At 38.6% G+C, this 26,983-nt stretch overlaps 1 protein-coding gene across 1 annotated transcript in view; it reads left to right on the top strand.

The window, feature by feature from the left end:
• The first annotated feature begins 1,294 nt into the window (after positions 1-1,294).
• porb (P450 (cytochrome) oxidoreductase b) overlaps positions 1,295-26,983 on the top strand; it is a 41,749-nt gene continuing 16,060 nt past the window's right edge. Inside the window, exons 1-6 of the mRNA XM_084418432.1 lie at positions 1,295-1,381; positions 6,336-6,528; positions 20,477-20,525; positions 23,294-23,422; positions 23,563-23,712; positions 24,386-24,510. Of these exons, the coding sequence (XP_084274558.1) occupies positions 6,353-6,528; positions 20,477-20,525; positions 23,294-23,422; positions 23,563-23,712; positions 24,386-24,510 (629 nt within the window). The 5' untranslated portion in view covers positions 1,295-1,381; positions 6,336-6,352. The remainder of the gene's footprint in view (positions 1,382-6,335; positions 6,529-20,476; positions 20,526-23,293; positions 23,423-23,562; positions 23,713-24,385; positions 24,511-26,983) is intronic.

Here is a 26,983-nt window from a genome sequence, read left to right as displayed (position 1 = left end):
AGTCTATCATTGTCCCAACACTCTTATGTCTTGGTATTAACAACTAACAACTTTGAGTAAAACATCCTTTGAGAAATTTAAGGCAATCGTTTTCCACATTTGTCCACTTTTTCTAAGTACACTCAACTAATTACATTTAACAGTGTAAATAAATTTTTCAATAAATGAAAAGCGGCAATTCCTTATGTATTATTCAATATATTGTAATAACACATTAACACAATATATTATTTCATATATCTTACACCATATAATATATTGATCATATATATCTTATATATATCTTCGTTCCGTAAGGTTATACGTCATTACAAATACGTCAACAAAGACCACATTTTAACTAGTTTAACATTGCACAGAGGTCGAATATCGGACATTCAGAAGACGTCATAAAAAGATGTAATAAAAACGTTCAATCTGGCTCTTCAGGGGATGTCTTTTCAATGTATGACAAAGACGTAAAAAAGACGTCTTTTGGACGTAACTTTGATCAGTGGGTAACCTCTCAGGTGTCATTAAAAATATTTTAATTTGTAATGCAAATATTAACCAAAGGCTTATGGGTTTGGATTGGCATAGCATGAGGTGTGGAACTATCCCTAAGGGACCATGTAAAGAATAAAGAAAAATCTAGATAAAAGGTTTAGATTGACCAGATGATCAGAAGTTCGTTAGACTTAATCAAAACTTAAGTGTTCATTTAATAAAAAAGTGAATAATTTACATTAAAAGTTGGCGTTTTTGGAACACATCTTAAGTCCATTCCAGATTTCACTTTTGCAATTAAACATATTAATTTTCTAATTTCATGACCAAACATAATCTGATCATACGTGTCTATATGAGAGATTAAACTTTGATTTAATACTCACCTTATTGAAAGGCAATTCAGGCAGGCTTATTTATTAGAAAACATGACATTTTGTTTCACGTCGTTATATTTTAGTAACCTCACGACGGAGGAAAGTTTACTGCGGATTCAGGGACGTGAAAACATGTTGTACCATCCCAATGATTGCATAACCATCACCCTTAACCCGTTGCACTTTGAAATGAATTATTTCACGTTGCATGTGCAGCATTACAAAACATTTTTTAGAAGCGTCCACTGATTCATCAGGTGGATATATATTTTTGTAAAACTCACACTGCTTTATACTACCACAACGCGAGATAAGGATACACTACTACATATTTGAAACTACAAAAAAAATAATCACTACAGATAAATATGATTTTATTTATCCACGCAAAATACATTTACAAATATTTTTCTGGTCTCCCCCCTCTCAGCGGAATGGTCGAGTGTGGATGACGGAGGAGTGACATCACATCAGTTTTCCGCATCGCGTGAATCTCTTGTCAGTGCTGAAGGGAGCAGGTAAGAACTTTTCGCAAACTTCTGTGTTTTAAAACTCTCTCTTAAAGTTGGTATCAACATAAAAGTCAACTTTCTGCGTTTAGACGCCGCTAAAGATTTGCAGTGGATTGGTAATGTGTGTCAGTTTGTTGTTCTTCAGTTTTATAGAAACAGTAAACAATCAAAAAGACCTCAAACTACACATATAATGAGTTTCGATTCAGTGTTTAATCTACAGTTTAGATTCCCCATGTTTGCTCAACATTTTAGTATGCTCATTGATTTCCACATATTTTTTACGTTTACAAATAGCCTGTATAAATAAAATATACTCTGTGGTTTGGTAATTTAACAAGTAGTTTTCTGCATTGTTGAGGAAGTAACTAATAGTCATTAGTCACAAGCATTAACCGTGTTATTAATTTGGCTTTATGGATTCACATAATGTTGATGATGCATATTGTGAACTTCTTGCCTTAAATGTAAAAAAAAGTGTGAAATGTGAATATTTAGTGCAATTTCACATAGTTCATGAATTAACTAACTAAAATACTATGAATATACTTAATAGTAATTATGTGTACAAAATAAATGTAATCAAAATCTGAGTTGGAACATCATGCTTGTTATGTACAACAGTTTTGCAAGGATGTTTGGTGTACTGCACATTTATTTCTTCTAGAGATAATTTGCAATTGACTCCAATCATTTCTATCACCATTAGTTTGGTCTTCTGTGACACGTCAGTTTTACGCATGAAATGCCTCATCATGTTTATCATGTTCCTGATGCTGACAAAGCAGTTTTTTTTTTTTTTTCGAACATGTGGTTTGACAGATTTGTCAAATGATAGGTTCACAATTTTTGTTCTTCCTCTTTAGTTTCATGATGGGAGCATTGGCCAGTCATTTTGAAGCTGCTGTATAAGAAAATGAAGTGCTAAATACGGGCAACAACTGTACTTGATAAATCTGACAACCTTTATAGTCCTCCTTGTATGTCAACAACTTGAGTTTTTAAAATTATGTAATTTATGTTGTAGAACAAAGCATGCACGTCTACGAAAGCCCATTTCCACCACATAAGAAAAAAAGCATATCTGGTAGGTCATAATTATGAGAAGGAAAGTCTAGCCTAATTATGACTAAAACTTTTTGTCATAATTTTGACTTTTTAATCTCACAATTATGACTTTTTATGTCATATTTTTGATTTAGTATGTCATAATTCTGACTTTTCATCTCATCATTTTGATTTACCAGAGCATGATTTCTTTTCTTATGTGGCGGAAATGGGCTTTCATAAGTAATGTTAGCACAGCTTGGCTATTTTAAAACTGAACAGCTGTATTTCCAATGACTTTAATAAGTTCCAGTATTAATGACTTGTACAGTACCTTTCCCTCAGATGACAGTGAAGCTATATGTCTCTTGATATCACCGCACTGATAGGTTTATAGGAGCCCGGTTGCTATGGTGGTGATGTGGACTTAGGCTGAACATGGCAATGTTTATAAGCAAAGCTGTGAGATAAAAGTAGTGTTGTTTGCCATCAGGTGATAAAGAAGGTTGGATATTAATTTCATTGATGGTTTGGCTTATTTGGATCAGTTTGTTTTGACATTAATTAATACTAGCATTTAAGTCGAATTTTCAAGTGTTTGTTTTTGGATGAATAGCTAAATGAATGAATGCTTGAAACCAGAGAGGATTTGTTTGAGCACACTAGGCTTGTCATGATATAAGGTAACAGACCGGTTATACCGATTATGGGGGGCAACACCAGTATGAAATCTTATACCGGTTTAAAAGCGGGAGAATTATGAATGAAACTTACCTTGATAACAACAGTTAGCCTATTATATCATTATAGGGACACATGCAAATGATAAACTTTCACCCTATGATAGTTAAACTTTGCAGTTAATCTGTGAGTCACATGAACCTGGGGTCAGCTGATCACGTATCAACTATGACCCCTATACTTGACATCGCACGTGACAAGCACACATGACTACAAAATAGTCATTCAAGAGCAGTGATGTAAATCAAACAACAGAAGACAAAGAAAAACCAGAGACAGGCGCAGGATTATTAGGGTGCTGTCGCTTTAAGAGCTGCACGGATCCAATATACTGTTACACATCTTTCTCAGCTGCATACCTTCACTTAAGACAAACCCAAAGCAATTTGGTACTCGCGAGCTGTTTGTGAGGCGGCCTTATGTGTGTGCGCTTTAAAAGAAATGTGACACTTCCTGTCTCAACTGTGCAGACGCGATGTGCTGATGTGAAGCCATTAGGGGTGTAACGATGCCCTCATGTCACGATTCGATACGTATCACGATACTGATACCATATTATTGCGATACTCCAAGACATATGTCTTAAAGGTTAACAAAAAATTAACTGTTGATTAAAATGCTAAATGTGGTATTATATCGTAGGTGTAAATGAATAGGCTGGAAACCCAATGCACGGGACAATAGAGACACCAGAATAAAAATATGAATGATTCTGGAGCTGAAAATACAGAATTATTTTAGATGAAAATGCTTGCACTCTTTCACTGACTAGATATATTTTAAATTATGTAGACCACTTTTTACTGGTAACATCAGACATTTGGCATAATCAGGACCCGCAGATATTCCCCCATTGCATCATTATACATTATATTCAAAATTATATCTAGTAGTTTAATGTAGTACTGACACGAAAACTCTGTAAACGTACATTTTATCACTCAGTAATTTTTCATTTTGGGTGAACTAGCCACGATACATATTGTTGCATTTTTGTATTGCGATATATTGTGAAACGATATATTGCTACACCCCTACAAGCCATTTGAGCATTTAGAGAGGGAACGAGAGGTGGTTCACTCACGCTGTTTGTGAAATTATTCACAAATTCAATTGTCCATCACCTTCAGCATTATACTTATTTTACGGCGCCGCTGCATGTCATGGCGAACTTCTCACGGCAGGCGCCAACACGTCGTCAACGTGAGATCGGCCTTTATAGAGACCGCCGATCAAACTTGCCAAAGCGATTATCGGCCGATAGCGATCTTCTAATAATAAACACCAAGTTCAGTATGCACCTCTTATTTTCTTTATTTTTATTTGACAGTTTTTCCCCTGAACATAACACACACTGAACGCACCGAGACCGTAACCCTAAAACCGAACCGTGAGTAATTTTTTACACCCCTAATGTTCAGGCAAGCAGATGAACCTAGAATATGAACGCAATGCGCAAAGTTTCACGTTAAAGGAGCTGTATGTAAGAAATGTATTTCAATTAATCATAAAATGGCCCTGATATGTCACTAGACATTAAGAAATCATGTTCATTTCAAATACTTATATCTCTGACAACAGTAGTCCGGCCAGGATATTGTCATTTAAAAAGTGAAGTTGCAGCCCTCAACTGATGTTGATGTTGTCATCTTGTGTTTTGGCCTGAAGCGCCACCCTCCACCTATCTACCAATCACGAAGTCAGTAGTGTTTCGGCATCGGGGTTGCCAGCTCTGCTCTAGTTACCACAGCTACGTAGCAGCCTACGTTCCTGCTGGATCCTGCAGCCTATCTGGCAACCTTGAGTCAGGGGGGAGGGGGAGGGGATACTCCGCTCTACAGTAATTGGAAAGTGATTGCAGTACCATTTTTGGCCACAATCTTACATACGGCTCCTTTAAGCGTTTTCCCATAGATTTTATTATTTTTTTAAATGCAAAATGCATGATATAATCCAATGTAGTGTGTTGCGTTCATATTCTTGGCTCATCTGCTTGCCTGTATCGTCAATAAGGTGTATACTGAATTTGATATTTTAAGGTCACTGTCTGAGTTCATTAGTGTTTGTTTTAGACTGTCCCACTTTTAGCCTATAGCGCTGGTGCTGTATGCATCCCTAAACTTGCAGTTTGTTCACATATCTTTGTTTTCCTTCTTTTGAGAGGTGATATAAATATTTGTGGCTTGAATCAGATGGTAAAAATGACAGGCCTGCGCTGCAGTTCTATGCAGGGTTTCCGCGGGGCATTAAAAAGCATTAAAAGTCATTAAATGAACTTTGCAAAAATGAAGGCCTTAAATAGCATTAAAAAGCATTACATTTTAATCCTACAGGCATTAAAAATGTAGATGTAGTTTTGAAGAAAATTTTAATACTATGAACAATTTTTATCCAGACATCAATATTAGTATTAGTATCAGTGAGACTGACCTTCATTCATAAAAAATATGCCATTAGACAAGTATTTAAAATATACTGTATGCTTTTTCTACATTAATTAGGAGATTAACTGTGAAATTATTACACTATAAAATATATAAACTAGATAAAAACCTACAAAAATGTAAGTGTTTTTAATTGCGATTAATCACAGAATATATATATCATGGATCATGTATGGCATATAAAAAAAATGGCATTAAAAATGGCATTAAAAAGCATTACATTTAATTTGAAGAAACCTGCAGAAACCCTGTCTCTGGTTAATTTGCACATCTTGTGACTGAACCCTCCTTTTTGTTAAGGACATCAGAGGTCATCGCTCATTCCACACAGGCACTACTCTGACACCTCACTTTCTGGATAAACTAATTCTTTAAGTGTGTAAATGCACACTTTTTGTATTTATTTTTTTACTCATTGATTCATTTTTTAAACGTGGATACCACCATTGTGGCACTTTAAAAAAAAAACTTTTAATGATTAATGATTTAATGATTTTGACTTATAGAACGTGTATATGATACTGTATTGTGTGGCAAGACTAGTGCATACCTTGGTTTTTATTTATTTATAATAAGTTTGCCTTAGATAAAACTGTCCGTGCAAGGTTACTAAATGTGTGATTGCACCTTACATGAGACTTGTGCATTTGCCAAAAATGTCCTTTTTTGATGATCCAACATTTTCATGAGTGTAACGAGTGTATGTTATGTGCTTTGTCTCAATGCAGCTGTGCTCCTCGTATCAATGGCAGACACACAGCCCGATCCCTCCACTCAGCCGGAGCTGCTGGAGGAGGACGAGCCCTTCTTCAGTAACCTGGACCTCTTCCTCTTCTCCCTCATCGCTGGCCTGCTCATCTACTGGCTGATATTCCGCAGAAAACCTGAACCCATCCCAGAGTTTAAAAAAATAGAGACTGCGTGAGTACCTGACATGTTCATCACAATAAGTCATGTATCTGGTTTCTCCACCCTGCTGTCCAGATGAGGAGTAGAGCACATTAGAATGGAGAATTGGACAAATCTTCTCTTGTTAAAAATCTTGTATATCTTTTTTTTTTTTTTTTTTAACAGGTCATTGTGTGACTGTTGGGTCATAGGTCACCACAAAATTTTAAGAATTGTTTTTTGTATAAAGGTAATGAAGCTTATTTTTAACAAGCGGCAACCTCCCTGTCTCTCTCGCTCTCTTGGCTGCAGAAGTGAGTCAAATCTGTATCTCCCCCATGTTAAAATGCCCAACTTTACAGCAGAAAAAAACACGTTTACAGCCTGGTGCAAAAAGTGGCTTTGGTCTATATAGCTTATTTTTCCCTTCATGACAACTGTGAGGGGGGTGAATTTTTTTTATAACTCATCCGTTTACATTATATTAAGCCTTAAAGTTCTGCATAATTAAGGGCGTGTCCACTTTTGAGTGACAGGTGGATTCCAGCTGCTGTGGTCATTAGTCATCATTAGCAGTTTGTCTGTTAGCCGTCACATTACCTCAGCTCATTGTCTGACTGTAAAAATAAATAAATTCGGGAGCTACCAAGATGGCGACGGTCGGCCACGCCCACTTTAGGCTTCAAAAACGGTCTTCAGAAACCTACGGGTGACGTCACGGACACTACGTCCATATTTTTTTACAGTCTATGATTTTTAAGATAATTATGTATATATATTTTATTTTAAAGGGACACTAAGTAGGAATTTCTCCCATCTAGTGGTGAAACTGTATTTTGCATTCAAACGAATAATGCTCTCCAGCGCCTCACTTTTTCAAATGCGCGTTGCATCTACGGTAGACGTTATGTACCAAAAAGCTATGACAGGATGTCTTATAATAGCACTTCGAGTTTTCCTTCAGGTGAACAGGTTTGTTATTTAAAACAAACTGAAACTTGAATCAACGAAAAAAAGAATGTTACAGTATAAATTACTGACTGTGGAAAACATTAACTATGGTAGTTAGTAGTAATGCCGCCTTTATTCGTTATATTTTTGAAGTACGTGCACTGTTAGATATCATCATCATCCGTGCCTTCTCTAACGTTACTTTACTCAATAGCTGCTATTCATCAAAGAGCCTGTTTAACTTACTATGAATAGATAAATAGATATAACTATAAATGTTCTACTGTCTATATAATAAAGTTCACAACCAAGCAATGAAAAATAAGCTTGTAATTAAGACCGTAACATTGACTTACCTGTCGAGAAGAAAGCAGGCAACTTCAGCGTCTCTTGTTTTGAAAGCTTTCTCCTGCATTAGCTATCCCGACATTAACCCTTGTTTTTGTAATCTCCGGTCACGTTTCCTTTTACGGTCTATTTTGGACTTTTTCGATGACGAGGACTCCTTATCCTGTGACTCATATGTATGTATGAATGAACGGTGTATAAATAACCGTGCAGTGCAGCCTTTTAAACTTTCCGCGGCAGTGACAAGCGCCTCTCACTGCTCTGCTCCTCCGCTTCTGCTGGCTTCAGTCACGTGACGCTGGGTCTGAACGAAACGCGTTGGCCTAGTACTTTTTGTCCCTCTCTGCTATTATAGTTTTTCAAGATGGCGGAACTACATGGAAGCCTCCGTGGACCTACCCGTCCCATGTATATAAAGATAATAAATTCTTCGTTTACGAGGATTAGTCTGATCATTGGCATAGGTATTTGTACACCATTGAGGGCATATTTATGAATAAAAATATTGATTTGAGATAATAAAATACCTAAAAAGCTACTTATTGTCCCTTTAAAGCTACTGTAATGAGAATTATTTCAATTGTAAAGTGCAACTGCGGGCACATCATGGTAGGATGTGTTGTACCAATTTTTGCTATTTATTTTTGGTTAATTCATTACAACAACAAAAAAAAAACAGTGTGTTCAGACAGTAGAATATTATCCAGTTGTAATTTTCAATTTCTGTCACTCTCACAATAATGAGAGGTTGTTTTTTTTGCTGGCCACCATGAAATGTATTTTCTTGATTCAAAAATATAATTTCTTGAGTTTGTGTTTCTCAGCATTTGAGGTATAACAAGACAAAAGGAGTATTTTCAGAAATGAAATTGACCGTAATCATTGTAGTCTTCCTGCTAAAACGCAGTCCTCCTGGAATCATTTTGTGTGTTTTGTATGCCGTGCTTCATTCTGCTGACGCAGGAGTTGCAGGGAATGTTTATTGCTTGATAATGATAGCCTTGGGTAATGTCATTGGCAAAGGTCCTCCTCAATGCCAGACATTATAGTCACTCCTGAGCTTTTCAAGAGAGATAACAAACTGAAGAACTTCCTCATGGTTGAAGGACACGTTTTGTGCTTCATTTATCTCTCTCCCATTCATCACCTGGCTTAAGAGACCGACAGGAATAGAGTTGGGGGGGGGGGGGGTGTTAAAATCGCTTGGTATGTTTATTAAAGTATGTAAGAAACATAATATCAGATAAAAATTTTGCATCAGCAATGTTTTCATCATTTTTCCACTAGTGAGAACTGATGTCTAGTCCTCACTTACCTAATATTTTAGTATGTCTGGTATACTACCTCAAAATGGTGCAAGCTAAATATTTTATTTAAACTCTTAATTTAATAAAAAAAATTATTTGCATACAGCCTTTTATCCATTGGTAACAAGTGGGAATGCTTTGCAGAAATACAAATGTTTGAATTAAAAATGTGCTACTATTCTGTTTGATTGGCTGAATTATTATATGATTGATGAATTATTAGGCTATTATTTACTGAATTTATTGATTTGTTTTTTAATTCAAGTAACATTATTACTTGATAATAATCAAGTTTTGATTATTGTGGACGAAGTAGGCTTTCAGTGCATCCTCTGCATCTTATACGTCGTGCCTGTGTTGGGCAATGAGTAGAAAATCTGTTGTCCCTCTGTGAGAAGGCAGTGAAGCAGGACCGATCTCTTGTCTTTCGTCCGGCCCAGCTTCCCTTGTAGCATCAATAACCCGCAGATCATTTTCAGAAATCGGGGCAACGGGGCAAGGCAGGAAAAAACTTGGACAAGGCACGTTAGCAACAGCCGTCTTCGTGACCAACGATACTGGAAAAAAAGCCTAGTCTTCGTCGCCAATTTGTGGTATCTGTCAGGAGTCAGTCAAGTCAAGCACCTTTAGTAAGTAGCAATAAAGCACATGAGACAGGAGTAGCAAATTCATCCATCTTGTTCACTCATCACTTCTGTTCTCAGACACATTACGTCAAAACACGACACTTCAAAATAGTTGTCACAATATAATTTACGCATGAACACAACAAATTGTACATCCATTCACAACAAATTCAAATTCACATCAATCGTGTGCTATGGGACTCCCTTTGATACAGGATATGGTGGAAGTTTTTTATGCTGTTTTGAGCCAATTTTAGAACATATTTCTTTCATCTGTCATGTGTCTTCTTCTAGCAGCAAGGCATGTGTTGTTTACGTGAGTTAGCTGTGTTCGGAGTGACTCCGAAGTGAAAGTCTGGTGTGATAGTGTGTGATCCTCAGCCGTTTAGTGTATGATGCCCAGTTTTCCTGTAACCATTTCCAAAGTTTGCAAGTGTATGATGCCTTGCGTTATAAAAATCTGTTCAGGTTTGAAAAGTTGTGTGGTGTGTTTGTGCATTAACTCTTGCCCCGTCATTGACGAGTTATCTCATCTTTTTTTCCGACTTTTCCGTGTTTTCACTGTTATACGGTAGGGGGCGCTATTACACATAACACAAAACACAGGAGAAGAAGAAGCAGAAACAAGTGATAGCATATGTAAACAGATACATATGCTAATATACCACGATCATCAACATTAAAGGGGAACTTGGCAACTATTTCAACTTAATAAAACCGTTTAGAAATCATTTGGATGGTTAAATAACCTGTCCCGGTGAAAATGGGGACTTTCCCCGCTCCCCCTAGCGTTCCCAGGCGGAAAACCAACCTTGCAACATGGGGACTAAATATTCACTCATGACGTCATGACTAACGTCCCGGGAGCGATTTTTTTTTTTTTCCCAGGATGGTAGGGGAAGACTCATGAATATTCATTAGGGAAGTCATCCCTGATTGGTCTGATGACCTACCCCCTAACCCCACCCCTAAACCTACCTGTCACTGGGGGTCTTATGACCTCCCTAACCCATAGACAGTAAAAGAAATGGACACAGCGACCCCATTGGATTCAACGGAGACAAAGTGAAGCCCATTAGAAACTCTTACTTCCTGGGGGTCCAGCGTACTGCGCAGACTCAAACTGACCTCGACGACGTAGATGTGACGTGAGCAAACCGTCTGTCTTCTAGTAGCTGTGTCAAGATCAATCTGAATCATTCCCTTCCGAAACTCGCAGAGACGGAGAGCGTGAGTATGAGCTGTCCATGATCTTGGAGCAGGAGAAACTTTTTGTAGGTGTTCTGATTAATTACTTTGTCATTTTTCCTCCACGTCCTCCCGATTGCCCGCGAGTTTCTCCTCCTGTCCATACGGTAATTCTCTACTGTGCGACAGAGAGTCGCGTGGTTATGACGCAATCGTTAGCCTATTTTTACAAAAATTGCTTCTACAGGGCCATAACATAAGCTACAAGGTAATGGAGCCTTTTATACATTTTCGTGTTTCTTTAGAAATAAATAATGGACAAATGGAGTCTTTAAACACCTCAGATGTGAAGTTATTCGCTGTCAAAGTGACGCCAAAATGAATGGGAGTCAATGGGATGCTAACTGCAGGTGGGGTTCCGCTAGCCAATGGCGGCGCCCGGGGGTACCTTCAAAATAATACAAATCCCTGCCCCCCTGCCCTAACCCCGCCCCTAAACCTACCCGTCACTGGGGTTAAGACCAATCAGGGATGACTACCCTAATGAATATTCATGAGTCTTCCCCTACCATCCTGGGGAAAAAAATATCGCGTCCCGGTAAGTTGGAAATAGGAAGTCTCGTGAGAAGCGAGAACGAGCGAGAAACACGAACTGCTTTTCGACAATTCAACATAAACACAATGTTCTATGATTCTGCGATGTATTACCCACCTCGGTAGACATCGCTCCACACGATAAAGTTGGCCGGCTCCCATAATAACAAATGCACATGAGCAGCAGTAGAAAGGGGGAGGAGGGTGCCACAAGTGAGATTTTTTACGACAGTGTTGTGAAATATACGGCCCACAGCTGTAGGGGGAGCTCGTTGAGAAGACACGCGACAACAACAGTGAAAATCAGTGAAGAAATGGCGAGAGTTCCCCTTTAAACAGCATATAAATCAACACTGCCTATTGTTACTGAATGAAATGTCGACTCAGGTTGAGCTATAGGACTGTGAAGCTTTGATGGTGTTGATGGACTCGATCTGTGCTTTGATCACGTACCGAATCTGATCCAGGCATAGTGTTTGACAAAAATGCGTTTTTCTCAGCTTTTTGCTCAAAATGTTGCTTTTTTATTAAATTACCCACATTAAAGTGATAACAAAAGAATGTATGAAGTAATAAAACTTTTTTGTTTTTGTTTAAAAGCAGAGCGTTCTTTCTTTTGTTCTTTCTTTTGATATATTGCATGTTCAGATATTCACACAACAACATATTGTGGGGGCCATGACATTTTGTGAAAATGACCATAAACGCTGGCGGTGGCTGGCAACTTTTTTTTTTTTTTTTTAATGCTGGTGTGGAAAGAGTTAAATGGCTTAAATTTGGATAAGAAATCTGTTGAACCATATCTTACAACTGTACTGACATGATAAATCTGTAGGAGTGTGCCTTTGTCCCTATGACACACCACATACGCACGTGAAAATGTGTAATGAATGAGCTTATAAATCAAGCTGATAATGGGTTGTTATTGTCTTCCAGATGTCAGCACTGATCAGGCCAGCCCCTAATGTTACATAACCACAGATTTTATCTTTTAATTAGTGGCAAAAGAAGAAATTGTATTTGCGTCTGTAAAGGAGAAGTGGCCATTTGGTGTTTGAAAATACGCAGGAGAGCTCTTTTTTTTTTTATGAAAGCTGATAAAGGAAGTGCTGTTTGATTCAAGACGTTAAGACTCCGACTTTGATTCTATTCCAAGAATTCTGAGCTGGTTCATGTTGCTAAAAGTTGTGTGTGTGTGACAGAGAGAGATCATGGGCCAGATTTACTAAACAGGGCAAATTAGCGTGAGACCATAATCCCATAAAAGCGCAGATGAGAGTGGATCGCAAGTGTGCGTGATCTACTGACAGTGAGCATTTAAGAACAGACTCACAATCTCATTTCCATAATGATCAACGCAATCTACCAAGAGCAGCGCAAAATAATGTAGGTAATCTACCAACAACACAAGCTTAGCAAATTAAAAATAATGTGGCTCGGCAAATAATATGTTCGTCTGGCACTGGCAGTCCAAATAAATGAACACGATTGGAGAAACTTCTGTGCCTTCGATCACATGCTCTTCCTCTTCTTACAGCAACTATCACAGCATGTCAAGTGCTAAACAGGTTAAGACTTGGGCTTTACATAATGGTGAAATGCCAGTTGACGAGAGCAAACCCTTGCGTGATTCATTTGAATAATCTCCCATCAATATTGCGTCTGAAAGGGAAACTTTTAACAAATGCATATGCAATAAGATCAGCCGCAAAAACAACTGTCCACACCTTTCAGTGCTCATTTTTCATCGCGTGTCTTTAGTAAATCCTGACAGTAGTTTTTTAACACCAAGAGGGTGTGTTGGTGCAAGCTGATGGTAAATCTGACCCCAAGTGTGGTCAAAAGTGCTGTTTTCATCAGTAGCTGCGTTTAAATGGACCCTAATAATCTACTAGTTGCAGTCGGAATAAAGAAGTCACATGCAACCACGTCAATCAAGCGTAATGAATTGGCCAAATCCCATTAAACTTTCATTCGGATTGAAAGGGGTGGTTTAAACCTTTTGTAATCTGATCGAGAGAACATGTAAACACTTGATCGGATTGAAAACTGAAACTGGAAAGTTCTGCGCATGTGCAATGACTTAGAAATGGCGTAATGTCGTATGACGCAAGGAACGAGCTGTCGCTGTTGAATGAAGTGTCGTAAATGACTGTCATGTCATTCTCAAAGCAATGTCCCATCAGTCCTCCTCACTTCATACCCTCATCCAAAGACACTTTATTTAGGGCGCAGGAAGGCATTAAGCAGCACTGCACAGCGGTTCATGTGCTCGTCATCTCGATTAGGACCCGAAATCAAAGAAAATAAGCGTCATAGGAGAATAGTATGTGCAAACAGTGGGAGACTGTATATTTGTGCACTGTGTGCATGTAAAAAAAAAATCGATTCCGATTTAAAGCTTGAGACATAAGCGTGCACATTAACCCCATCACTTTATTTAGTGTTCATGTAAACACTGCGTTTGGATCCATCAATTAGAAACAATTAATTACGATTGAAACAAAAGTTGTGCATGTGAATGTCAGTAGTGTCACTCAGTACAAATACTGACAAAGTTGAATTGTAAAAAATTATACAAATATATTTCATTGTTCATGAATGTATAATTTAATTCTTTAAAGTGCTATATTTTCATTTCAATTAAATTGATAGTCATTTATAATAAACACTAAATAACATCAGTCGGAATCGGATAAAGGATATAATTTTACTAATTGTACTAATCAGTCAAGTTACTACAGTTCTATTGTCAAAAATTAAACAATCTTTTATGCAATAAATCTTTGTAGATACAAAAAATCTACAATAAATATACAGGGCCCTATCTTGCACCCAGCACAATTGACTTTGTACACCGACGCATGTATCATTCCTATTTTGCACCCGACGCACAGCGGACTTTTCCCTCCACAGACGCACGTCGGTAAACTAGGAAATACACTTGCGCTCCCGGGGGCGGTTCAGCGCAAAGAGGAGGCGTGTTCCGGCGCAAACATTCCCTCATGCTATTTTGCAGGTTTAGAAAACAATTCCGCCACAGACCAGGAAAAATCTAGTTTAAAGTCAGTGGCGCGCTGCGCATGTTATTCAGATGCTATTTTAAGGGCGCATGCTTGGCCATAATCAATGTAGCGTGTGCACAACGCGCATACACTTTGATTCTCTCATCTACACAGAAGCAGCAGTTCCCATTTTTAGAAAACCATACATTATTACAAGGAACAATATTAACACACGAGGGAAATCATTGTTGTGTCCATGAAGATGTGAAAGAATAGGCATAAATCTAGCTTACACATTTACCCAAATTTTTATACGCCTGTTTAACCGAAGCTAATTTGGGTGGGTTTCTCCCATCCCCATACAATGTCACTTATCTGTGTTTTACGGCCCTGACGAGAACATCGGTCTCCTCGGCTGTGAACCGCTGCTGGCGCGCGCCTGGCAAATCCGCCGTTATAATAGCAATCCGCCATGGAACAAGCGCGCCTGCTCTTAAAGGGATACTCCACTTTTTTCGGAAATAGGCTCATTTTACATCTCCCCCAGAGGTAAACAGATGAGTTTTACCGTTTTAGAATCCATTCAGCCGATCTCCGGGTCTGACAGTACCACTTTTAGCATAGCTTAGCACAGATCATTGATTCTGATGAGTCCAGTAGCATTTCTTTCAAAATGACCAAAGAGTTTCAATATTTGTCCTATTTAAAACTTGACTCTTCTGTAGTTAAACCGTGTACTAAGATCGACGGAAAATGAAAAGTTGCGATTTTCTAAGCCTATATGGCTAGGAACTACTCTCATTCCGGCGTAATAATCAAGGAACTGTGTGGCTGTACCATGAGTGCAGCAGGCGTAATGATATGACGCAGCGCCTGAAAATAGTCCCCAGCTCGGTAACTTCTTCCAACGTGACCGGGACTAAGTTTGTCTAACCTATTAGACCTATTTTCAGGCGCTGCGTCATATCATTACGCCTGCTGCACTCATGGTACAGCCACACAGTTCCTTGATTATTACGCCGGAATGAGAGTAGTTCCTAGCCATATAGGCTTAGAAAATCGCAACTTTTCATTTTCCGTCGATCTTAGTACACGGTTTAACTACAGAAGAGTCAAGTTTTAAATAGGACAAATATTGAAACTCTTTGGTCATTTTGAAAGAAATGCTACTGGACTCATCAGAATCAATGATCTGTGCTAAGCTATGCTAAAAGTGGTACCGTCAGACCCGGAGATCGGCTGAATGGATTCTAAAACGGTAAAACTCAACTGTTTACCTCTGGGGGAGATGTAAAATGAGCATATTTCTGAAAAAAGTGGAGTATCCCTTTAAAGGGAATGTGAGATGTCGCTCTGATTGGTTTATGTCACGTTACGCCCAAACCACACCTATGAGTAATGCAGCTACTTCAGACCAACCCCTTTTAGATTTGTGTCGGGCACAAGAGTCATTTATCCGCCGAGATCCGCCCACAAAGTTACTTGCGTTTCGCGCTTGATACTTGCGTTTCAGATCGTTAAAATAGGGCCCGCACTCTCTAAGTCAACTAGCAAAACTAGAAACTAGGTTGTCTGCTTTTAAAATGTTAGATTTTAGAATCAGTCGAACTACTATATTTTAACTAGTAAACGTGACACTAAATAGGGTGATTAATTTACTAGAGTAATTCACACAAAAAAAATTTTGCGTTCCTCTCCACCATAAAAAAAAAAAAGAATTATGTAAAGGTGCTAGACAGACATATTTGATGCGCAGACATGCCATGTTTCTAAACCACTGTGTCAAGTTAAAATAAGTCTAGCTTTTAAAAATGTGTCAGAACATTCTGTGGGAACAATTGATGTCTTGAGTTTTTTGGAATGGCGAGTTAGATATAATTCACAATATTATATAATATATATATATATAATTAGATGAATATTAGTGAATTGAATGAGGCTCCAGTCCCAGAATTAGATAAAGAAGCAATAATGCTTCAGTTCCATCGGGAAAAAATTTGTTGTTTATGGAAAAAACTACGTTTTAAAAAATAGTTTTCTATGAAATGACAATAAGTCAATAAGTCTTGAAAAGTATTAAATTAGATTTTTAAAATTTAAGGCCATAAAATGTTCTGAAAAGTCTTAAATTTTAGATGACACTTTGACTTAGACATATATAAATCTTTACCAAATTTAAAATCTAATTAGCGTACATAAACATCTTATACTTATATCATATGATGTAGTTATATTACAATATCACTCGAGCAAGAGTGCCGTTTTCCCAAAATATCGACACGATTGCAAATGTGATATTTTTTTTATACAAAAGTTAAGTGAGCAATAAGTTAACATTGTGAATTACATTTTAGACACAATATTGTCAATATTGTTTGTTTTTCGTCGTCAATGAAAATGTCGAACTGAAACCACAGCAGAACCGAGTCTCCATGCGACAGACAGCGGTGTTTTTTTGACTGACTGAATCTGTTTTGAACAAACCTGTTTAATTAATGATTCAATGACCCGCTCAACTTGCTTCGTTCCTGAATGAATCAGCCGTTTGAACATATGTGTTGAGTGAATGACTCACTCGTGACTTGCTGCCACCTACTGGCGGTTTAGTTTCATATTTAAAGTGCCCTTTAATTAAAAAGTTAAAATTAGAAATATTTCATATTTAAATATTGAATAAAAAAAAAAATCATAGCATTATTTATGCAATTGTAAATGCGGTGTAAATATATTAATGCCGCTTCTGATGCCGCTTCCTAGTCACCTCTGCACTGCAAAGATGGATTTTGTTGAGAGTGATTTCATTTGATTGGTAACAGCCCTATACTGTGTCATTATTCTCATTTGATTTCATTTGAATGTTAGGATTTGACATAAAAGGTGATGAAAACATCTAAACAGTGGTGTTAAATATTGTCCCTAAATAAATAAAAAGATAATTTCTGTCACTGCTGTGTATAATGAATAATATGAATATGAATAATATGAATGTCTCCGTGAGTCACAACAGGCCTAAACCAGACACTGTACCGGCACAGAAACACACTCCGCTAAATATCATCTAATTATTGTTATCAACAAAAAAGTGAAAATATCGAGAACTAATTTTGTCTTCAATATTGCTCATCCCTAATGTATGGTATTCATTTTTATTTCTTCAGGTCTTAAAAGAACTTAAATTTGACTTTAAAAAACGTGCAGCAACCCTGAACGACCATTTTAACTTAAAGAATAGTTTTCATTGTAATGGGGGCTGTAAGAAATGGCGAAGTATCTCTCTCTCTCTCTCTCTCTCTCTCTCTCTCTCTCTCTCTCTCTCTCTCTCTCTCTCTCTCTCTCTCTCTCTCTCTCTCGCTGTCTCGCTCTCTGTCTCTCTCTCTCTCTCTCTCTCGCTCTCTCTCTCTCTCACTCACTCTCGCTCTCACGCTCTCTCTGTCTCTGTCTCTCTGTCTCTGTCTCTCTCTCTGTCTCTCTCTCTCTCTCTCTCTCTCTCTCTCTCTGTCTCTCTCTCTCTCTCTCTCTGTCTCTCTCTCGCTCTCTCTCTCACTCTCTCTCTCTCTCGCTCTCTCTCTCTCTCTGTTATATTACTTTAATGTTGTGCTTATGAAAGTATGTATATCTTTTCAGAGTCTTATGTCAATTGGAGGTTGTATTTGGCAAGGCCAGCCAAGTCTTTCTCTGAGCTTTCCAAAGGTGGAAAGTTGAGGCAGAACACACAAGGCCCTCCATTATGTTCACCCTATTTTCCTCTCTCTCTCTCTCCCCCATTTATGTGGAAACCATTTCCAATTCGTCTCGCTGCTCTCGGGTGCCTGGCCCGTCACCGGAGGATCCGGCTTTTATGATAGATGTGGTTGCCATGGCGATCCTGCTCTCTGGAGGGAGGGGCCGACCGCACTCATTCGCTGTCTTCAAAACCAGCAACTGTCATTTTCGAGGCGGTTGCTACGGCTACAGGATTGTTCTGGCGTTTGCTGATTGTGTGTGTGTCTTTTTTTCTGAGAGGATGAAGAACAATAAGAAACCAACAGACCTTAGTCACGTTCTCTTTGTGTTTACATGAGTTTTGGCACGTCCGAATGCTTCAGATTTGCTGCTCACGCATGGGATTTCATCAGAGTCCTGCTTTGTGGTGTCCAGATGTTGCTGGTGCTCGTGTTTGAGACCGTAGTGAACATAGTCTAACAGGATATGTAGCCTATATAGTGTATATATATATATATATAGTCTGCAGGATATGAGCACTGAACCCTGTTGACATGAGGCTGGTTCAGAGAGTCGATAGCTGTGTCCGTCTGCAGACCTTCGTGATGGAGGAGGGACGGCGTAAAAGCCTCTCGCGAGCTGTGTCAGGAATGCTGCTTTACTCTGGGATCAACTCCTTCACACACGCTCTCCTTCAGGTCCTCGTTAGGGTTTCTTTGCTGTATTTATCAGCCTTCTGGTCTTGTGTGTCCTCCTCTCAGTCGGTGTGAGCAGGAAGCCTCTGATTCTCCAGCATGTGCAACAGATGTTCCTTCTTTACCCATAGCGGTGCCTTGTTTTTCCAGCGTGCGCTGTAGTTAATGGTCTGTCGACGAGTTTGTCTTGCCGTCAGCTTTCTTGGACGTGCTTCTTGTCACCATGGGGTGTGTGTTTTCCTTACCGGAGGACCGGCTGGCCGCATTAGACAGGTGAGTGTTTACTGTGACATGAAGTCAACATGACACCCAGAGCGGAGAGCCGAAGATGTAACATTTAAAACTTTACACATCTTACCCAGTGTATTTCAGTCTTGGTCCTCCTGTGTAAGGCACATGTGTATACAAAAGCAGCTTGGTTGATAGAACTGTTTTTATTATATAACAGCAATGACTTCATGTTCAAGCTTTGAATTCTTTACATAGCATCATTGCTCCATAGATTTACATGTATCCCATATCATATTTGATGGCCAAAAGTATCTTTTATTCCAGCATTAATGAAAGTGTGCAAAAGCATTCTCTTGTTGAATAGACAATAGTATATTTAAAACACTGTTAGTGTATAATAGTATAGTTAAAACTGTAGTTTTCACACATTAAATCACTGTATTCACATCCTTGTGCAATAGTTGGCCATGAGCCCAGAGTTTTTACACAGTGAAAAGTCTCTCACGCTTTCTTCATTCACTGCACTCTCTTGAACCGTTGAACAATTGTTTTGAGTGTGTGTGTGTGTGTGCGTGCGTGCGTGTGTGTGTGTGTGTACTTGTCCAACTACCTTTGTGAGGACCAGTTTGAGTTTTAGACCATTGGATTGAGGACAAAGAGAGTAAAGTGAGGACATTTTGGCCGGTCCTCACTTTCTGAGATCCCTTTAAAGGCCTGTTTGAGGGTCAAGACTTGGTTTTAGGGATAAGGATGTAATTAGGTTAAGGGTTGGTTTAGGGTCAGGGTTCGGGTTAGGCACTTAGTTGTGATGGGTAAGGTTTAGGGTATATAAGCGGCTAGAGATTGCATTGTGTTATTTTAACACAAACATTTTATATTTTACATTCGTCTTGTATATTTAGATTTATATCATTTAAATGAAATGCTCTGGCTGATGACATGAGCACTTTTTTCTAGACTAGTGCTTTTCCTGGGACACTGACGAGGCCAGTCAGATTTCAGCTGGGGCCGTTGCTTCATGAGCCCACTCTTAGCCACTGTAATGAGATCCAAAAAAATAATCCTGAATCTTGAATAGACCCCAAATATTTCTTAAAACTCAGGTTTAAATGACAATAAATTCCAGATCAATGTGGTCTCGACATTTGGATCCGCTGTCTGTTGTTACTGGGCACACATTGATCCACAGTGTTTTCAGGAGTGCTTGAAACCTCAACAATATTTGTTCCTTTACTTTTTTTTTTTTATTGGCCATATTTGTATACATAATAATTTATAATATACTTGCTGTAATCCATTTTGTTGTATGACTTCTGGTTGTCTGTGTTTTGTAGGACTCCAACAACAAGGGACACCAGTTTTATTGACAAAATGAAGAAAACGGTAAGACTTTTACCCTCCTCTTCTCCTGTAGAGTTTAATATGTTAAAATGATCAGACAAAACAGGCCCTCAAGCAGATCTTTAAATGGGTCGTGAATTGAGAAACTATAAAAAAATATCCTTCAAGTTTCAGAATCATACGAAGGTAATATGAAAAGAAAATGTCATCGAAACTTTTGTGAAGTCGGTCAGTTCCCTTCAGAAATGCATTCATATAAACCTCCGCCCCAACTTAATGTGAAGAAATGTCTTCCAATATTCAGAGCATCTCAACGGTGATCTTGCTCTGCCTGGTACAGTGTCTTCTCTGCTCTCCTCTTTGCGCCCGTCTTCAGCGTTTCTCGTCTCTGGCCTCTGTTAGCGTCCCGTTTACAGACTTCTAATATTTCCACACAAATTACACGGGTCGGACGCCCCTCCCACGATTGTTGATTGACAGCAGCGTTTCAACACAGACCCGCCCTCGCTCGTGAGCGAGCTGTCAATCATAGTCCACGCGGTCATTGTTGATACGCTGGAGCACTGTCTATGAGCAGAATGGCGTCTAAGCGATTGTGGTGTTCTGTTCTTGGGTGTAATAAGGAACACAGCATCATTTTGATGTTCCTAAATCCGAACCGCTGAAGACGCAGTGGCTGAGTTTGTTTTCGAAGGGAATATTCCCCACGATCAACGTCAATGCTTTCATGTTTGCGCGAATCATTTCACACACCAGACTGCTTTACAAACAAGGTCAGTATAAAGCTGGTTTTGCTAAGAAGCTGCTCCTGAAAAAAGGATCGGTACCAACTATTCGTGTTCCTGCTGCACCTCCAGAAGAACTGAAGTGAGTGTAACGTTTTATTAACCTTTACATTAATATTTATATTAATCTTTGCAAATCGCTTGCTGCACGCTTCACGATGAATGCGGCTAAGGTTTACACTCCGGGTACATTACGGCATGTTTTCTATATACGACGTTCTCAATATAATTCATAATCCCACGTTTATAATGAACAATACGTGGTTATTGTGTTATTGTGTTACGGTGTACGCACAGAACAGAGGGGCGGGGGGAGCAAAGCTCATTATCATTTAAAGACACATGCACTTAAACGGCGTGCTGAAAACAGAGCTGTTTTTGACCAGGTAAAATGAGTGTTTTCTTACAATACTAATGAGAATTTTTAATTAAAGTATATTACAAACTTTTAATTTAGACCCTAAAGAATCATATTAGCTTGTACAAAAATATCATTATATGACCCCTTTAAAATGTTTCTTCAAATTAGAGTCCACATCACGATGCAGTGGATGGTAGATCTTTAAGGAAGCATAAACCGGATAATCAGGTTCCTCAGAGGAGGCAGAGGTTAAATCCTCCAAGACCGTGCCTTATTCCCTCATGAGACCTCTCTGTAGTCTACAGAAAGCTCCTTTTGAGCCCCTGGAGTCAGTTGAGCTTTTCTGTCAGCTAAACGTGCCCTCAGTTCGGTCCGGCACACTCTCACGTGATCCTGAGACCCCGACCAGGCTGCGTGCTCAAAGTTCCCACTACCCCTTTTAGGGATCAAGTGGTGAACTTGCAAGCGGTGCCTCGAGAAGAGGCCCATCGTTGCTGTGTCCGGTACTTCCCCTTTACTCTGACTGCACGAGAGCATCAGAGGCGTGAGCGGCTCTTTCTCTGTATTGGGGGACAGCAGAAAGGGAAGGCTGTTTCCAAACATAGTTTGGCCCTCTGGATTGTGGATTTCATTGCCTTGGCGCACCAGGCACAGCGTGTGCCGTGCCCTTCTGGAATATGAGCACACAATGTCACTAACAGACATCTGCAGAGCCGCGGGCTGGGCGACACCTAATACCTCTGTGAGATTTTATAATCTCTGGGTTGAGCCAGTTTGCCGTGTGTTGTCAGGTATGAGCAGGTGAACTGTAGGCAACTGGCCGGCTGAACCGCTTGCACTCAACACCTTCTCCCTCCCTGAGATGAGAACCGGCAAACCCTGGACATGCTTTACTCTTCAGCACCCTGTGGCGGTACCAGGCCCAGTACTCGTGAACAATGTTCCCTCTAAGTTGTGCAAAGGACAGATGCGAAATGTGTGGGGAAATCCATTTGATTGTGGTTTAAATGAGAAGTAATTGCTCTGGTCAACCGCTATAGAGTTAGTGCCGCTATAGAGTTAGTGTCGCTATAGAGTTAGAACCGGTGAATGCGGTTCACAGGTGTAGCGTGCAAACTCAAAATACATCAGTTAAAATAGATGTGTGTGTGTGTGTGTGTGTGTGTGTGTGTGTGTGTGTGTGTGTGTGTGTGTGTGTGTGTGTGTGTGTGTGTGTGTGTGTGTGGTTTTCAGGGATGTTTATAACTATAAAAGGGTTCACCTCCGCCCACTTTGGGCTTCAGAAATGCTCTTCAGAAACCTACGGGTGACGTGATGGACACTACGCCCATATTTATTTTACAGTCTATGGTCTGGACACAACAGCAGATATGGAACATTTACTATTAAAGTCCAAAAAGTCTTGCACATTATGGGGAGGGAAGAAAACGAACAGGCCCCGATGAAGAGCTAACCTGATAATGTTTTTGAATTGAACTGATTATATTACTGATTGTTAGTCTGTTTAGTTTCTCAAAATATGCTGACTTTGCAGGATGTAAAAATAACCCTTTTTTAAGTCAATGAAGTGCAAATTATGTTACAAGAACATAATATTTTCTTTGGGGAATCTTTTGGGATAGTTATTGAAATACATATTGACTTTTATTAACATGACCTTCTAGGGCAGGAACATTGTCGTGTTTTACGGCTCACAGACGGGCACAGCTGAAGAGTTTTCCAATAGACTTGCCAAAGATGCTCATCGCTATGGCATGAAGGGGATGGCAGCGGACCCAGAGGAATATGAAATGGTAATGCATATGAGGTCTCTTGTCAGTGCTAGATTTATTCATTGCACTTCACAAGCATTATTTCATCTGTGGGATGAAAATTGTTTCTTTCTTTTTTTCCTTCCCCATTTGTGTTTGCGTACACACACTTTTATTCCCAGGGGGAGCTCTCTCGCCTGGCTGAGATTGAGAACTCTTTAGCGATCTTCTGCATGGCCACGTATGGAGAGGGCGACCCCACTGATAATGCTCAAGACTTCTATGATTGGCTACAGGAGGGCGATGCTGACCTCCATGGAGTTAAATACACAGTGAGTTCCTCATCACACCAATTTCAAGATTTTAGGAACAAAAACTCTTGACTTCCTCCTGTCAGGTTCAGTTTATCAGTTGTATACTCTGACTCTGAGCCTTTTAGCTTAAACAGCTGTCAAAGCACTAGGTACTTTCCAAAAAACTGCTTATTTAAACAAACAGGACCTATGACACAGTGCAGCAGAGCAGAAGTGATTCTGGGGAATATGATGTGTCATACTTCTACAAGCCAATGTCTCAGACGGCTTACTTCATGAATGCTACACAGAAGTTGTGCAAAGTTCAGTGACTCAACATAATGACTGGTTTAAAAAAAACCTGAGAAAAGATATTTGCCCACATATTTAGCAGAAGTACAAACTACAAATATGACTGTGTAACTTCTGTGTAACGTCATTTTGGTTCACCCAAAATGACATCAATGTTGTTAAATCACAAAAAAAGAGTTCGATCTGCGGAAAAATACACTGCAAATGAAATCACATGCGTTTTTGACTATTTCCGTGTGTGGTTTCAATTAAAAAGGTTTTGGACCACATTAGCTCTTGTATTAAGCGCTGGCTACTTGTGATGTTAATGCCAATGGAGTCATGAATGTAATGAATATACAGTTTAGAACAATTCATATTTATCTATTTGTATAAATCATTTCTAAAACTTATTTTTAAGGTGTTTGCACTGGGCAATAAGACATACGAGCACTATAACGCCACGGGAAAGTATGTGGACAAGAGGCTAGAGGAGCTGGGAGCGCAGAGGATCTTTGACCTGGGAATGGGAGACGATGATGGAAAGTGAGTGACACATTTAAACACCTCTGTCTGATTATAGTGCTCAAAATGTGCCCGACCAAGATCAATGTGAGAAATATTTCTACCCTGCTACTGTACTTTTCATGTGTTTTTACATTTGGGAAATGTTTTACTTCTCTACATTTAAAAGAAAATAATTATTCCATCTTTTCCCACTACATTTAATGACAAACACAACATTCCTTGTTATTTTGAAGTTGAGAAATAACTAATAGTGATAATAGTATGATTTGTGAAAATATCATTCTTGTGAGTGTAGGGAACCATGATCTATCCTGAACACATATTTGCGGAAACACCAAACTTTAATCTGATAGAAATAACGATTTCAGAATAATGCAGAATAAATCAAATAGGGATGTCCCGATACCACTTTTTTACTTCCGATACCGATGCCGCAGCTTTGGCTATTTGCCGATACTGATATCAATGCGATATTTTTATTTTATTCTTGAACTAATACTAATAATAATATAAAAATATATGGAAGCACTTTGCTTAGTTAGCCACCTAAAAACATCTCCCTCAAATGGAGAGCAAATACTCCTCCAGTGTATAGTCCACAACAGTTGATTATGAAAGACTGCCACCCTATATTCAAACACTACAAAAAAATACAGGTCCCTCTCTCTCTCTCTCTCTCTCTCTCTCTCTCTCTCTCTCTCTCTCTCACACACATTTATTTTATGTCATTAAAGTCTTTAAATGTTCGCCGGTTCCCGCGAACCGAACCGGCGAACATTTAAAGACTTTAATGACATAAAATAAATGTGTGTGAGAGAGAGAGAGAGAGAGCGAGAGAGAGAGAGACCTGTATTTTTTTGTAGTGTTTGAATATAGGGTGGCAGTCTTTCATAATCAACTGTTCGCGGGAACCGGCGAACATTTAAAGACTTTAATGACTTAAAATAAATCAACAACAAAACGAAAGTAAAAGACAGCAGCCCCTCACGGACGACTGCTGTCACATAATAAAACATAAAAAACTACAACATAACTCCAGGCCTGTCCTCTCTCGCTCTTCACTGTCGTCGCTCCTCGATGAGAGATACGAGACCGGTCCGTAAGATTTTTTTCAGTTTGGGGTCAGTAAGATTTTTAATGTTTTTAAAAGAAGTCTCTTCTGCTCACCAAGGCTGCATTTATTTGATAAAAAACTATAAAAAAAACAGTAATATTGTGAAATATTAGGACAATTTAAAATGACTGTTTTCTATTTTAAACTGTAATTTATTCCTGTGATCAAAGATGAATTTTCAGCATCATTACTCCAGTCTTCAGTGTCACATGATCCTTCAGAAATCATTCTAATATGATGATTTGATGCTCAAGAAACATTCATTATTATTATCAATGTTGAAAACAGTTGTGTACAATTTATTTTTTATAGAATAGAAAGTTCAAAAGAACAGCATTTATTTAAAATAGAATATTTTCTAACATTATAAATGTCTTTACTGTAACTTTTGATCAGTTTAACTCATCCTTGATGAATAAAAGTATTGATTTATTTTATTTCTTTCCCCCAAAAATGAAATAAAAATTCTTAGTGACCCCAAACTTTTGAACGGTAGTGTTTAATGTTACAAAAGCTTTAGATTTCAGATAAATGCTGTTCTTTTGAACTTTCTATTCATCATAGCGTCATGAAATAAAAATGTAAACAACTGTTTTCAACATTGATAATAATCATAAATGTTTCTTGAGCATCAAATCATCATATTAGAATGATTTCTGAAGGATCATGTGACACTGAAGACTGGAGTAATGATGCTGAAAATTCATCTTTGATCACAGGAATAAATTACACTTTACTGTATATTCACATAGAAAACAGCTGTTTTAAATTGGAATAATCTATCTATAAATTACAGGAACGTCTGTGTGTCTGTCTGTATGTCTGTCTGTCTGTCTGTCTGTCTGTTAACCGCATATCTCTCGAACCGTTAGTCCGATGGATTTCAAACTTGACAGGTGTCTCGCCACGGGCACGAGTAAGTGCAGTGCCAAGTTTGACGTTGTTTGGATGAGAAATGCTAAAGATATCGGTAAATATATCATTTTTAAAAGGTTGTGGCTTAAAAATAAACAATCTTACATTAGAGGGTTGTATCAGTCAAAGAAGCCCCAAGAAGGTTGTGGTTTAAAAATAAACATTCTGACAATCTGTCAGCTACACTGTTTACTTCTGAATATTATAGTTTGGTTCCAAAATGTGATAAATCCATTTTGATTAATTTGAGTAAAAATGTGTTTTCTTTACCAAGAAACCAACAATTACTAAAAACACACACAGAAACTGATTTTGCACTTTGCACTGCTCCCTGAATCGACACGCTTATTCATTTGTGGATGTTAAGTGAATCTGTAAGTCAGCTATGCTGTTTACTTCTGAATATTATATTTCATTCTGGTGCGCTTAACGTTATCGCTACTGTGTAATAGTAGCCTATGC

The sequence above is a fragment of the Rutilus rutilus genome (genome assembly GCF_951802725.1).
Source record: "Rutilus rutilus genome assembly, chromosome: 9".
Lineage (NCBI taxonomy): Eukaryota > Metazoa > Chordata > Actinopteri > Cypriniformes > Leuciscidae > Rutilus > Rutilus rutilus.
The sequence above is the reverse complement of the archived record's forward strand: the minus strand, read 5'-3'. Positions and strand labels throughout refer to the sequence as shown.